Below are 14074 nucleotides of genomic sequence, written 5' to 3'. Positions count from 1 at the left end.
CCAGCTCCCAATCAATGATGTTCATGATCCAGGTACCAATATTGAACAAAAGTCTACTTGCCTAGCCTGGTGACAAGATGCGCCTCTGGAGCTAGACACACACCTCCACATTGCCCCTGGGACTGTAAACCAATGTAGCCTAATAAAAACTAAACAATGACTGTGGATAAAAGCGTACCCCAAGTGTAGTAGTTAAAATGTAATAGTTTTAGCAATGGAGTGAAAATGGCCATAACAACAGGCCTGTGGCCTACATGCAAATAATTCTAACAGCAAGAATGCATAATATTTTGGCAAAAGTAGGAGACTAGACAAATACAAGACTCCTAAGGTGCCTGCTGCTCCTGTGGTGTTACGTGCCAATAAATAAAACACAACAAGAAGAAGTGGTGTTATGCACGGCAGGCCTGGATAATCATTAAGATCCTGCGTGCTTCATCTCCAGTTCTGCGAGATTTCGGTGTTTACGGAAGTCAGTTGACGCGCTTCTCTCCACTGGGTGAGCGAAGCGCGATGGCTTTCATCAGGAAAAAGGAGCGTTCTAAAGAAAGGTTCGTCTACCAGAAAACCGCTTTACACCTTCCGTGTGCGTTTGTGATACCTTGTGGAAACGAAGCAATGTTTTGCTGATTTTATTTGTGTCAACCACCGCTGTGCTGTTTCCCTGTGTGGACTTAACTGGGTACGGTCTGCCTTCTCGTCCGAGCGACAGCGTTGGCGGCGGGCGTAAACTGTGAATTGAGGTCGCTGGATCATGTGTTTTGTAGGCCTGGCATGTCAATGGTCTTCATGTAGTCTAATGATGTGTGCAGTCGTGCTGTCTGGGGTAAAGAAAGGCATTGCGCGGCTACATGACAGCGCATGAAAGGCCCTCACGATACATTGTTTTTTCTTCTTATTCAATGGAAGTTGGAGCGGTCATTTGGATGTTAGATAGCCTGGTAGACCTCTAGATTTCACTGCATTGTTGTACAATGAAGTGTTTTTTATTTTCGAAAGTTATGTGGCCTGAATAGGCTACCCTACACAGGCACAATGATGACATTCCCCCTTGTCTGTGTATTCTACCCAAAGATTTTCGCTCTTGCTGTTGGATCTGGAGGAGTATTATTTTGAACAACACACAGCATATCAGATGACCTCGGGATGCTCCTCCCAAAACAGGTAAACTCGGATGTCACGAGGGCAACATGTCATGTCACTCACATTGTTACTTTTGTCTCCGAATCTGGAAACATGTTTCCAGTTTGCAGCTAAGCAATGCAACACAATATACAAGGGAAATAGAAATCTGTCTAGCCAAGTCCTCTTCTAAAATGTCATAGATGTGGGAAATAACTGCAATGACATTGCCTTTATTTGTCCACAGAAAGTTGCGAGGATCCTTTAAAATCTGTTCCAAATCAATCATATTTGAACCTGATGACGGATTCCAACCTGTACTGAAGGTATGTTTTCTGCTCTCCATCAATGTATCAGCCTCTACTCACATATAGGCTATGCTTCCACCACGTCTCACATTCCTTATCTTGTCCCACAGATTCCCCTCAAAGAATGTAGGAGAATTGAAGCCACAGAGGACCGTGATCGGAATCCTTTTACAGAGTAAGCGGAGAAACCCTTTGCAGCCAAACCAATTGGGTCAAAGACATCCAAAATGAAATTGTCCTTCAGTGTAACGGATACCTTCTGCTGACTGTAACTGTAAAAAACATGACCCTTTTTATTCTATCGGCTGTCATCCATTCACTTGAAACAATTTAAAAATCATGTTTTTTTACCGTTAGAGTCAGCAGAAGGTATCCGTTACACTGAAGGACAATTTCATTTTGGACGTCTTTGACCCAATTGCACATGGTTATGTCTTCTGTGTCAAACAATAATAGATCAATGCCCCACATTGTCCATTCCACAAGCAAACAATTAGATGATACTCGCTAGTGGAATGGACAGTGTGTATGTGGAACATTTCGTACCACAGTGAGTTTGTCATCTAATTGTAATGTCCACATTACCTGACTGACAACAGAGGTGTGTGGGACAAGTGCACGCTTTTTTGTTATCTGTGCCAAGCAAATAAGCAGGGATGAATTCTATTATGCTTTCTAGTCCATACTCTCGCGCTCGTTGTGTTTACCATGTAGTTCTTTATGTTATAAGGATAAATGCAGGTGTGAACATGTTTATCTTAAAATGTGTTTCTTTAAATAACATATACATCTGCTCATTCCAGAAGTAAACCCCCATGTATATCTCTGGAGAGCAGACAGGTGAGTGTCTATCAAAAGTCAGACATTGTATCAACTTAATTGCTTGTATGTTTGTTGTTCATGTATAATCAAGAATATGTGGGTTGATGTTTTAGGTTAATTACATAAAAGATGGGAATGTCGTCGCCCCATATAAAGTTGAAAGGGTAAGTGTTCATTGAATTCTGTGAAGAGTTGTATTTATTTGATATGAGGTGTGATGTGCCAAAATCAGCTGATGACTAAGCAAGCTGCACTCGGCCTTTTGATTGCTTTGTGTATACAGAAAGACCAGGACTTCCTCTTTCAATTGGAGATATCCAGGAAAACTGAAGACGTTGTGCAAACAATACTGCAGGTATGTTGGCCGTCAGTGAAGTCAGAAGTCTCAAGTTCTAAAACTTATCTCATGCAACCTATTTTGTTTATATACAGTATGGGTCAAGGCAGGTTAGGGAATACTGAATGGAATAATGTGAATGTGCAGTAATGAGCATATTTTGTTGTGTTTTTTTTTAACCTGGGTCCACAAGGGTAGTGAGTGTGTCGATGGAGACTTGTGGCACAGTGGCACCCCCCTTAAGCAAGATGTTGTTGACATATTGTTTTCTTTCTTTGTTGTTAGTTACACAGAGCATCCTGCTTAGACAAGTTGGGCGACCAAACAGCTATGGTGAGAGGTGACACTATAATATATTGATGGAAGGGCACGTCCATGTTCAGAGTCTGATACATTTATTTTCCACAGAAAAAAAACTATTTGTGTGGTAGCCTTATGGTGTCTTGTGTATGTGTGTGTGTTTTATAGATTGCTGCAATTCTCCAGTCCAGGCTGGCAAGGACTTCATTCGATAAAAACAGGTATGGAAGAAAACTTTTCTTTGTTTCTGTCTTGTACTGCTCTGCAATGTCGGCGATATGCATATGCAGGTGGTTGCCTAGGGCACCAAATGTGTTGGGGGGCGCCAAGTCCCTCAGAATTACAACTTTGGGCAAAATAAAGCTTTAGCTTTACGTTGACCATGATTATTCATGGGCACTCAGTTTATATGTAGGTACTCGATCAGCTGTGCAACACTATGTGTAATACATGCCAATTTCTTTCTGCTCAAAAAGGAGAGAGGGGGCTCGCCTAGGACACCAAATTGTCTAGAACGGGCCCTGCTACTCTGTGTTGTTAAACAGAGACCTTGTTAGAGTGTGCCATCCAGGAATTAAGCTCTCAGTCGGATGATTGCATCCTTTTTCTCCCCACTCACCCTTTGCTCACACTTCACTTTGTGTAATCTCCCTCTCTGTTCATAGTGGGGCCCCACCCTCACTGCGATTTAAGGGGAAGTTTGAAGGAATCTCAGGCACTTCCCCTTGCTCTTGAAAGTATTGGGACACACTACACATTCATGTGCAGCCGCAAAAGCAAGTGTTGGGTGGGGTGGGGGTGGTGGTGTATGTGCGAACATGGTAGAAATGGGACAGGGCCATAGTGTCTGATATTAGGTATGTGAGACTAAGCTAGAAAACTTGCTAAGAGTTTTGTCTTAACATAGTTCTTAAATATTTAAGCCCTAGTACTGTTTTTGTCTTATCCTTACTTTAGCATCACCTTCAGCTTGCAGGATTCTGAACTGGAAGGTGACTTTGGTTTGCAGGCCTCTTTAGTTCCTCAACAGACCGTTTCTGATCTGTGGCACTGTAGCCTAATAATATATATGATATGTCATCCTCCTTTCTTAAAAAAAACATGAGCTGTCATACAATTTACTTTTGCAACATTACATTTTGCCTGCTTGTCAGAACCTCCAATGCCTTGCGAGCTGTTGCATCACACTAGGATGGGTGGGCTTAGGCTAACAAATATCACACTTGATCCCTGTCTTACTCCTCTGTGCTTTTGTTAACCCATTTAAGCCTAAGGCACCTGCAAAATAACGCCTGCTGAATGCCTAAGCCTTTTTTGGGAAAAGGTGCCTTCCACCTATAAAAACCTATATACATCAGCCTCTAAAGCATGCAAAAACATGGAAGTAAGTTAACGATCAAAGTACAAGAGAGTCCTTGTGCACAAGCCCTCAGCAATGCAGGTGCAGGTGTGAGGCAGGAGAAGGTGAATCAATGAACAAAATTCAAGAGACACCGCACACTGCTTACTTTTCTTTACTTTATTTCTTGGAGCGAACAACGCGTTTCGCCCAATGCGTCATCAGGTTCGCTCTATGGATCATATCATAGAGCGAACCTGATGACGCATTGGGCGAAACGCTCCCCTTTGGAATCAAATGATTGCATTCTCAACTGAATTCAACAAAATATTCGCTTAGAAGCAAATTGAGTTGAACTCTGTTGTACTCAGTTAAATTAACCTTGCCTTGTGCCTTGTGCCTCTCAGCTTCCAGAGTGTGTCTGAGCTGCCTCGTATGGAGTGTGAGGCGGAGATGGTGTCACCTCTGGTCACCAACCCCGGTCACGTGTGCATCACGGATAAGAACCTCTACTTCCAGCCCCTCAACGGCTACCCGGTGAGCACCTGCTTCTTTTCATGCCCACAGATCTAAGCAGCAATCCAGACTGCTGTCAAAATGACACCTGCTTTTTGAAATGAAATGTACAGTAATGCTTTTTGTGTGTGTGTGGAATACAGCAGAATTATATTTTGCCCATTGTGAATCTGAAGGCTATGTGGCATGTTTGGGTTTGTCATTCTGAGAAGCGTGCAGACCAAACGTCTTGGATTTAATCGTGCTCAAACAGATGCCAGGCCCTCACAGCTTATCTGTGGCTGCAACGGCTCTGATGGCAGCAATAGCAATAAGAATTGTAAAGCACATTATCATACATACTGTAACCATCATTCAATGTGCTTGAGAGGAAAGAAAGAAGAAAGAATAAAAATATTATTGAAAATAGAAAAGTATAGGAAGTACTACAGGGAGTAGATGACTAACTAACTGACCAAAGGCAGATGAAAGGCAGCTGTTTTTAATTTCTTTTTGAAATATAATGCTGTTGAGGCAGTTCTTACTTGAAGAGGAAGCTGGTTCCAGCATGGTAATGAAACAAGAATCAGTATGGGCAGAGTAGATGGGGAATGCAAGGAATATATCAGCTCACTGAACAATGATCACAAATGATTTACATATTCAGAGGTAAAAATCTGATTACATTAAGTAAAGAATGATTTTGATTGTACATGAACTGTAAAATGTGTTCCTTCTTGTGCCCAAGGGCTAATCCCAGGGTATCTGAAATCCCACACATAGTGTGGCAATAAATTTGACCTTGATTTTTAAGTTCTGTTTCAGGCCCCTTCTAAATAAAGCCAGCATCTGATGGGTAACACATGTATTGGGTCCCACAGTAGGCTCTCTCTCTTAACTTGTGTTTATCATCTCTCTTGTTGTTGTTGTTGGACACAGGTGTGCCAACAGTGAGGGGGCAAAGGGGACAGGTGTCCCGACCCCAGTGAGAAAGGGGGCCCAGAAGTGGTTCCTCATTACATTGTACTTTTTTGGGCTTGGGAGGGGGGTGGCTTTCAGATGACTTTGTCCTGGGCCCAGCCAACTCTGTCAGTGGCCCTGGTTGGCCACATTAAGTAGCAAATCCCCTGAGAAGGCCACAGCTGGTGGGTGATATTGGCACTGTAGCTCCAGTGGCCTCCAGGGTTACATCACCCTGTATCGATCTTAGTCATACAATCAGTAACTTATAACGTTGCTTTCACCAGACGTGTGTTTTTGAACTAGTGATTCACTTATTTGTTGGTCGTTGCAAGCGGAGGATAATAATTAGATTATAGCATTAGTGTTCCTGTTTGTGTTGAGGTTAAAAAAAAAAAAAAGCTTTGTAGTAATATGTCCTCAGTGCTCGGGCCTGAAAAAAGTTAGTTACATATTTTTTGGCCCAATGTTTGTCCATTTTGGCAGCACTCGTTGAAATCCATTATTTACCTTAACAGCTATAGAGGAATTACTATGATGTGCATTGCGCAGCCTGTGTGTGGGGACACACGAGAATATTACATTTGAAAGTTCCCTGCAATAGCTTTCGAGGAGAATGAGGGCAGAGGAATCTCCTACCAGGAGGTTTAACTAAACCAACCCCTTGCTCACAATAAGCCACTAACTTGGCACCCAACCTCATCACTGCACATGAACAATGGGCATCGCTTGTGCAGCAAGAGCAAGAGCAAATTCGTTCAGTTCAACTGTTCTCTGAGAAAATCCCAGCACTAAATAAATGTATAACTTGTCTCATTTGAGAAAGCAGAAGAGGCAGAAGTTTAAGATTATCCACTCTACAGTAATTATGGATCTGACTGTTAAAGAAGTTTGTTAGGTGTGAATCAAATGCATGGGCTATGGAGAAATTAAACCATAAGTTTGTGTCTATGCCCCATTCGGTTATTGGCAGCCAACACATGAGTCTTAATTTGTCTTCATGAATGACCGTAATGAAAGTCACTTTCTGTAGCAACTAGGAATGAAGCCGACACCCCTTTTAGAGTTGAAGTTGTAGAAAGTATTCAGAAAGAAATAAAAAAATGTGCAGCTGTGGTGTAGTGGTTATGTAGTTGAACTGTAGATCACAGGGTTGCAGGTTCAATCCCAACCCTTACCAATCCCTCCATGGCAGAAGTGCCCTTGAGCAAGGCACCTAGGGACTGTCAGCTAAGTGTAATGTAATGTAATATAAAATAAAGAGGTGTCTTGTCACTTTTCCCCTCCATTGTGTCCTTGCCTAATTATGATGTTTCTCATTCAGGATTCAGTGGTGCAGATAAGTCTTCACAATGTTAGACGCATCTACAAAAGGAGGCATGGTTTACGACCTTTGGTAAGAAATCCAATCATTGCTGTTTGCTAGTTTCTGAGAAGTTCTTGTTCCTGAATCTTGCTTTTTATTTTATTTTTTGCTTAGAGAGTGTGTTATCTTAAAGTTCATATTCTTTGCTTTTCTGTTGTCACCTTTACTGTTACATGCAAATATCAGATCTTCAAATGTTGGAGAGACTCGCTCAGTTCAGTGTGAAATTGCAACACGCTAAACTATTTTCATATGTGGTAGTGTGGTGCAATCTGTCACCTGTGCAATCTGTGGTAGTGTGCCAATCTGACTTGTAAATATAAAGGTATAAAGCCCCCAAATATATATATACAGTGAGTCCAATATGTATTTGATCCCTTGCTGATTTTGTTGGTTTGCCTACTAAAAAAGACATGATCAGTCAATAAATGTTATGATAATATGTATTCTAATATGGAGAGACAGAATATCAAAAAGAAAATCGAGAAATTAACTGAAGAGAATATATATTAATTTATTTCCATTTCATCGAGCAAAATAAGTATTTGATCCCCTGCCAACTAATTACAGTTCCGGGCCCACAGACCAGATGGGCACTTCCGATCAACTTGTCATCTGAATTAAAGACACCTGTACATACTAACATGCATAAAAGACACATTGAATCAGCAGAATCAGTCCATAGTATGAGTGAATCAGTCACACCCCAACCTCACCAGCATGGGAAAGACCAAAGAGTGGTCAAATGATATCTGGGACACGATTTTAGACCTGAACAAAGATTAAATGGGCTGCAAAGCCACAAGAAAGAGACTGAGTATTAATGACCCAGCTGTTGATGCATTTCTTCCAAAATGAGAGGAATACAAAATGACTATCCATCAGCCTGTCTGGGGTTCTATACAAGATTTGACCTTTTGTAGGGATTTGATAATCATGAGAACAGAAAGAAATCACCCTAGAGTTGTACGGGATGAACTAGGCAATGATATCAAAGCTACTGGGACCAAAATCACTGAGAAAACTACTAATGCCACAGAGGTTTAAAATCCTGTGATGCACACATGGTACCTCTACTTCAGAAGGAACCTGTGCAGTCCCACTTGAGGTTTGCCAACGGACATCAGACTGGTTTAGGATATGATAAGGAGGTGCTGTAGTCAGATGAAACCAAAATCAAGCTGTTTGGCATTATCACACAATTCAATGTGTTTTGAGAAAGAGTACTGCTGTCTATGATCCCAAGAACACCCTCCTCACCATCATGCATGAAAGTGGTATCATTATGGTTTGAGGGTGTTTGTCTGGCCAAGGCACAGGACAACTTCACATCGTCAACGAATGGATGGAGGGAGACATGTAATGTGCAATCCTGAGTGCAAACGTCCTTCCCTCCACCACTACACTGAAGGGTGGGTCATTTTAGATCTCCCAACATGACAATAATACACAACATACAGTCAAAGCAACGAAGGAGTGGCTCAATAAGAAGCATATTAAAGTCGTGAAGTGGCCTAGACAGTCTCCAAATATTAACCCTTACGTAATTCTATGGAGAGAACTGAACCTCCCATTTACCAAGCTACAGCCACAAACTATTAATGTTTTAGAGACAATGTGCAAAGAAAAATGGGCAAAAATATGTTCTACAATATGCACAAACATTGTCATCAACTAAAAGAAGCATCTGACCTCAGTGCTAGACAACTAGGACTTTGCCACAAAGCACTTTATCTTCTTTAGCTAGAGGGGTCGAATACTTATTGGCCTAAATTAAATACAAATTAATTAAAATATATTATTTTAAGTTATTCTCTGGAATTTCTTTTTGATATTCTGTCTCTCTATGTTTGAATACATATTATCATAAATGTATAGACTGATCATGTCTTTATTAGTGGGCAAACCGGCAAAATCAGCAAGGGATCAAATACATATTGGACTCACTGTATATAAAACTTGTGTTCTCTGTTCAGGGCCTGGAGGTGTTTTGCTCCGAGACAGACCTCTGCTCAGACATCTACCTGAAGTTCTACTACACCAAAGACCGGGATGAGCTTTACTACTACATCGCAACCTTCCTGGGTAAGTATCTGCATATTACAGTGAAACAGTGTGATTCACTTTTTTTAAAATAGATATTTTTTTGGTCTTTTATGACTTTGTGATAGTATAGTATGAGAGAGACAGGAAACGAATGGGGAAAGAGAGACAGGGAAGGATTGGCATATGACCTGGGCTGGAATCAAACCTGGGTCGCCAGCATAGCAGCCCAATACCCCACCCACCGTTAGAGCCACGGTAGGGCTGTGGTATTAGATTTGATCTAGATTATCCCAGCAGCTTGGAAGCGTACTGCTAATTGTCCATCATGGAGAATTACAAAATAATGCTCTGCTTTTCCATACACTTTTTTACTGCTTTTCGCTCTGTTACAAGCTGATGAACTGCCGAAGCGACTTTGGAAATGCAGCATAGTATAAGACTGACAAGCACTACTGTTGCATTACAATTTGGATTTACAGTGGTATGAGAAAGTTTGGGCACCCTTTTGGAAAATCATTAGGTAGGTTTATCTCTGGTAGAGTTTTTGAAGCAGAAACTTCATATCAACATATGGGACCAATAACATGGTGTAAGTAATACGTAATAATCAAGTAATACATAACATTTGAAACATTAAACATTTGAGACATTTACCTATTTTGAAATGTTCTAGGCTTAAGAGAAGAACAGTACCAGTGTGCAAGACACATTGTAGTACAATACAGGGCAGGGCAGTCAGGTTGGTCAGCTAATCATAGTAGTAGCAACAACAAGCAGCATGTGGAATGTTTGTTGTAACTTGTATATTGCAGTCCTAGTCCCATTGAAACCATTTCACCCAAGGCCTAGGCTATATAGAAATGCATTTGCCTTGTTGGAAAACCTGTCTGTTTTGTACATTTGAACACATAGAGGAAGGGAACCACTGATATAAAATGACTGGAAGACGTGACTGTAGTATGTTGCATGAACAGACAGAGTAGTGTTTCTCAACGAAGGCTCTACTGGCCCCCAGGGGCTGTTAGGAGGCGCTTGGGGGGCATTTGAGAAGGTTACAACTGAAAAGAGGGCGGTACTCAGTTGCAATTGAGGGTCATTAGCTTTTTGAAATACTAAAGGGGACGTTGGCAGGCTTATAATAAGGTCAAGGGGACGTTGCCAGGCTTATGATGACATCAAGGGGGCATTTGTTTTTGTTCGTTCATTTGTTTATTGCCATTTAAAATGAAATAAATACATGAAATAAGTTGGTTTACAAGGCATTTGTTCAAATAAGGTTGACAACCACTGACATGGAGGAAGAGAAACACTGAATTGAAAGTTGTTGTATGCTCCAGACTTGAACTTGTAGAGAAATGGAGACACTGAGGCAAGAGAAAGGGACTGGAAGTGGCTGCTGTGTTTGTATATGTATCCACACGCTGGCTTCACCACAGCTCCATGGTGAAGTTGTTGCTGTTGTGTTGTGTGTGTCCCTGAGAGAACCAGATCAAAAGACAAATGTCCACTTCAACCAGGATTCTCCTCAAGAAATACAAAATTTTCTGGGGGAGGACCCCCATACCACCCGCCACTCCATCAAATGCCTGTCCAACAACTTGGTCCTGCAGACGGGTCTGTCCCAGGTCAAGCGTTTGGATGTGCTAGCTCAGTGATTCTCAACTGGTGGGTCGGGACCCAAAAGTGGGTCGCGGAGCTGTGATGCAATGCACTAAAAATGACTATGATTAAAACATGAGTAAAACATGGTTAATAGGCCTTTTCCTCTCCACTACTTCATAAGACGCGTTGTAAATCAGCATACAAAGCAAATAATAATGCATACTATGAAATGCATGGTAATATTTTTTATTATTATTGAAAGAATCTGACAGTGCGACACACAGTTTGGGTCACCACGTATTGACCACGGGAAATTGTGGTTCTCAAGACTATTCCAGTTGAGAACCACTGTGCTAGCTTCAACCTGCTCCTCTTGATCCCATAGAGAACCACATGGCGGAGCACACGGCGGAGAGCTACATGCTGCAGTGGCAGAAGGGCCACCTGTCCAACTACCAGTACCTGCTGCACCTCAACAACCTGGCCGACCGCAGCGTCAACGACCTGTCCCAGTACCCCGTCTTCCCCTGGCTCATCAGCGACTACAGCAGCGCACGGCTGGGTGAGGAACCTGCAAATAAATGCTGTGTCAAAGATGACCAAAAGTGTTAAAAATTACCAATAATTGGGTGGTAAGCTCCAAAAGGAAAGAAAAAAGGAAAGTCCACATTCTGCTCCCAGTTAGTTGACACAATATGTGGTTTTAGTTTTGAAACCTTGTTTAGGTCATTATGTATCACTTCACTTTACTTTACTATTATAGGTCCATCACTATTACTTGTCCCAGAGATTCTTTAAGTGTAGAGATATGCCAACATAATAGGTTTCTATGGGCACCGAATGTGACCAGGTTCCTGTCTGCCTAAAGGGGCGTGTCATAATGCTCCTAGCATTGAATAGAACAGTCCTTAGGTCTGCCTAGGTCTGCCTAAAGGGGGATTTCCCCCCCAATAATAGAACCAGGAAACAATGGGCCAATGGAACCTCTCTCTCTCTACTCTCTCTGCTTGTCCTATCTTGCACTTTGATGTCAATCTGTAAATGTCAGTCCTGTGTATGTCTATGTCCTTTCATGGTATAGAGAGAAAAACATAATTTAAATTTTCTTGTATGACCTGTGCATATGAAGAAACTGACAATAAAAGCTGACTTGACTTGACTAGGTCAAAAGCTTGAGCCAATTTACCAGGAGCTGGGTGAGGACAAGTAGCATTAGGTTGTAAATGGAATGGATGGCAAATGGACTGTGTTGATATAGCATCTTTCCACTCCTGTGAGCAGTCAAAGCACTTAACATGTATGTCTCACATTCACACTCACATTCACACACCGGTGGTAGTGGCTGCGGCTGCCACACAGGGTACCACCACAGTGGGTTTACATACAGTGTCCAATCTCGCCCTCCAACCCGTGCCTGCAGTTCACCTAGGGAGCGCTGTCGAGACAGCAGAGCCCATAAGGCTGGCGCTAATAACTGACAATTGTGCTCGCTGTCGGCTGAAACTTGACGATATTACTGTAAGTTCTGAGAAACCAATGTGGATTTAAATGAAATGCACAATAACCTGGGAGTTATGTCCTTCTGATTTCTTACAGCTTTGGCATTTATGAGTCAGGCTCCGCTAGCATCTTGCTAACAAAACTGCTTTACGGCCGTCGTGATCACAGCAATGCAGTCGGCCGATCAATCCAAACGCAGTGTGTGAAGCCACTCGTGACGTCATATTGACAATAAAGACGTATTTTACAAAGATCCAGCGAGTTTAAACATTCAAACTAAGTGCTGTTTGAAAGCATAATTTATCCTGCCTTTGGGAAAAATAAAATGAAACGATGACACCAATTCTCTCCCAAAGCAATGGCAGCATCTGTGGTTGAGCTCCATGGGACCCCATTCATTCTAACAGCCTCTGCGCTCCTTGGCGCTCCTCTGCGCTGTCTGGATGGCGCCACTTAGTGGACAGTACCACCCGGAAAAAGTCGCGAGATTCCTCTCTCGTATTACCCATAGATCCTCTCTGGTACCACCCTGCCACCAGGAGCTATTTGGGACACTTTGATGGTCTAACCCTCTGATTTCTGAAGAGGCCAGCAAATCACAAAACAAGTCACTGATATAAAATGAATGACTAGGATTAGACACACTGGCATGTCAGGCAATCCTGTTCCACAATGTGATTTCTGTCATTAAAGATGCATATAGTAAGTGAGATTACCATGTTTTTCCATCAGACCTGATGAATCCAGCTTCGTTCCGGGACCTTAGCAAGCCTGTTGGTGCGCTGAACACAGAGAGATTGGAGAGACTACTGGTGAGTGGAGATAACATATTCCTCTCTCCCTTTCTCCCTCTGTCCCTCTCTGTCTCTGTCTGTTTCTCTCTCCCTCTCCCTTTCTCCCTCTCTCCCTTTCTCCCTCTCTCCCTCTCTGTCTCTATCTGTCTATCTCTCTCACTCTCCCTTTCTCCCTCTCTCCTTTTCTCTCTTATTCTCTGTCTCTATCTGTCTCTCTCTCCCTCTCTCTTTCTGCCTCTCTGTCTCGCTTCTCAGAGGTCTATCATATCAAAGCATAAACTAGGGATGTATTAAGCAACCACAACTAGAATTTGCCCCACCAGATGATGCCAGTATGCTATATATTATTGGCACATGGCCCAAGGACTGTGCATGTGTATGTGATGATTGTTTTGTGCATTGCTCTCTCTCTCTCTCTCTCTCTCTCTCTCTCTCTCTCTCTCTCTCTCTCTCTCTCTCTCTCTCTCTCTCTCTCTCTCTCTCTCTCTCTCTCTCTCTCTCTCTCTCTCTCTCTCTCTGATAACTAAGTGCAAGTGAAATGTGTTTTGCATTAGACGCGCTACAGAGACATGCCGGATCCTCGCTTCATGTACGGGAGCCACTACTCCTCTCCCGGATACGTCCTTTTCTATCTGGTCAGAGTAGGTGGGTATATTTTGCTAAATGTATTGGACACATTCACACACTCATGCCCATTGGTTATATAAACGTACATACGCACACGTTAACATCTGCATATGTTATGATGGTACAGTACACTGTACAAAAGTCAATATCTTGATTTTGAATCCTACACTGCTTTAGGGACTGTATCTGTATCCAATACCCTGTAATATCTGTAAGTCGCTTTGGATAAAAGCATCAGTTACGTGCAATGTAGTGCAATGTAATGTCAGTTTCATATAAAATTTATTTGGTACTCAATTCAAATGTTTCAGCTCCAGAGCACATGTTGTGCCTCCAGAATGGACGCTATGATCATGCAGACCGCATGTTTAACAGGTGAGTACACACAGCAAACTTTCAGCCAAAACTATCCGTGCATAAAAGATGCCGATGTACAACATTCATAATGACTAACTT

General features: G+C 42.2%; 1 protein-coding gene across 1 annotated transcript in view; it reads left to right on the top strand.

Moving 5' to 3' along the window:
• Positions 1–26: 26 nt before the first annotated feature.
• Positions 27–14074, top strand: part of nsmaf (neutral sphingomyelinase (N-SMase) activation associated factor) — a 31528-nt gene continuing 17480 nt past the window's right edge. The window contains exons 1-16 of the mRNA XM_063206598.1: positions 27–551; positions 1075–1164; positions 1370–1448; positions 1541–1605; positions 2234–2270; positions 2366–2416; positions 2536–2607; positions 2875–2922; positions 3058–3110; positions 4636–4765; positions 7008–7079; positions 9026–9134; positions 11083–11259; positions 12930–13009; positions 13546–13636; positions 13930–13993. Coding sequence (XP_063062668.1) covers positions 514–551; positions 1075–1164; positions 1370–1448; positions 1541–1605; positions 2234–2270; positions 2366–2416; positions 2536–2607; positions 2875–2922; positions 3058–3110; positions 4636–4765; positions 7008–7079; positions 9026–9134; positions 11083–11259; positions 12930–13009; positions 13546–13636; positions 13930–13993 — 1256 coding nt within the window. The 5' untranslated portion in view covers positions 27–513. The remainder of the gene's footprint in view (positions 552–1074; positions 1165–1369; positions 1449–1540; positions 1606–2233; positions 2271–2365; positions 2417–2535; positions 2608–2874; positions 2923–3057; positions 3111–4635; positions 4766–7007; positions 7080–9025; positions 9135–11082; positions 11260–12929; positions 13010–13545; positions 13637–13929; positions 13994–14074) is intronic.

This window comes from Engraulis encrasicolus, chromosome 9 (genome assembly GCF_034702125.1).
Source record: "Engraulis encrasicolus isolate BLACKSEA-1 chromosome 9, IST_EnEncr_1.0, whole genome shotgun sequence".
NCBI lineage: Eukaryota > Metazoa > Chordata > Actinopteri > Clupeiformes > Engraulidae > Engraulis > Engraulis encrasicolus.
This window is presented reverse-complemented; position numbering and strand designations above follow the sequence as displayed.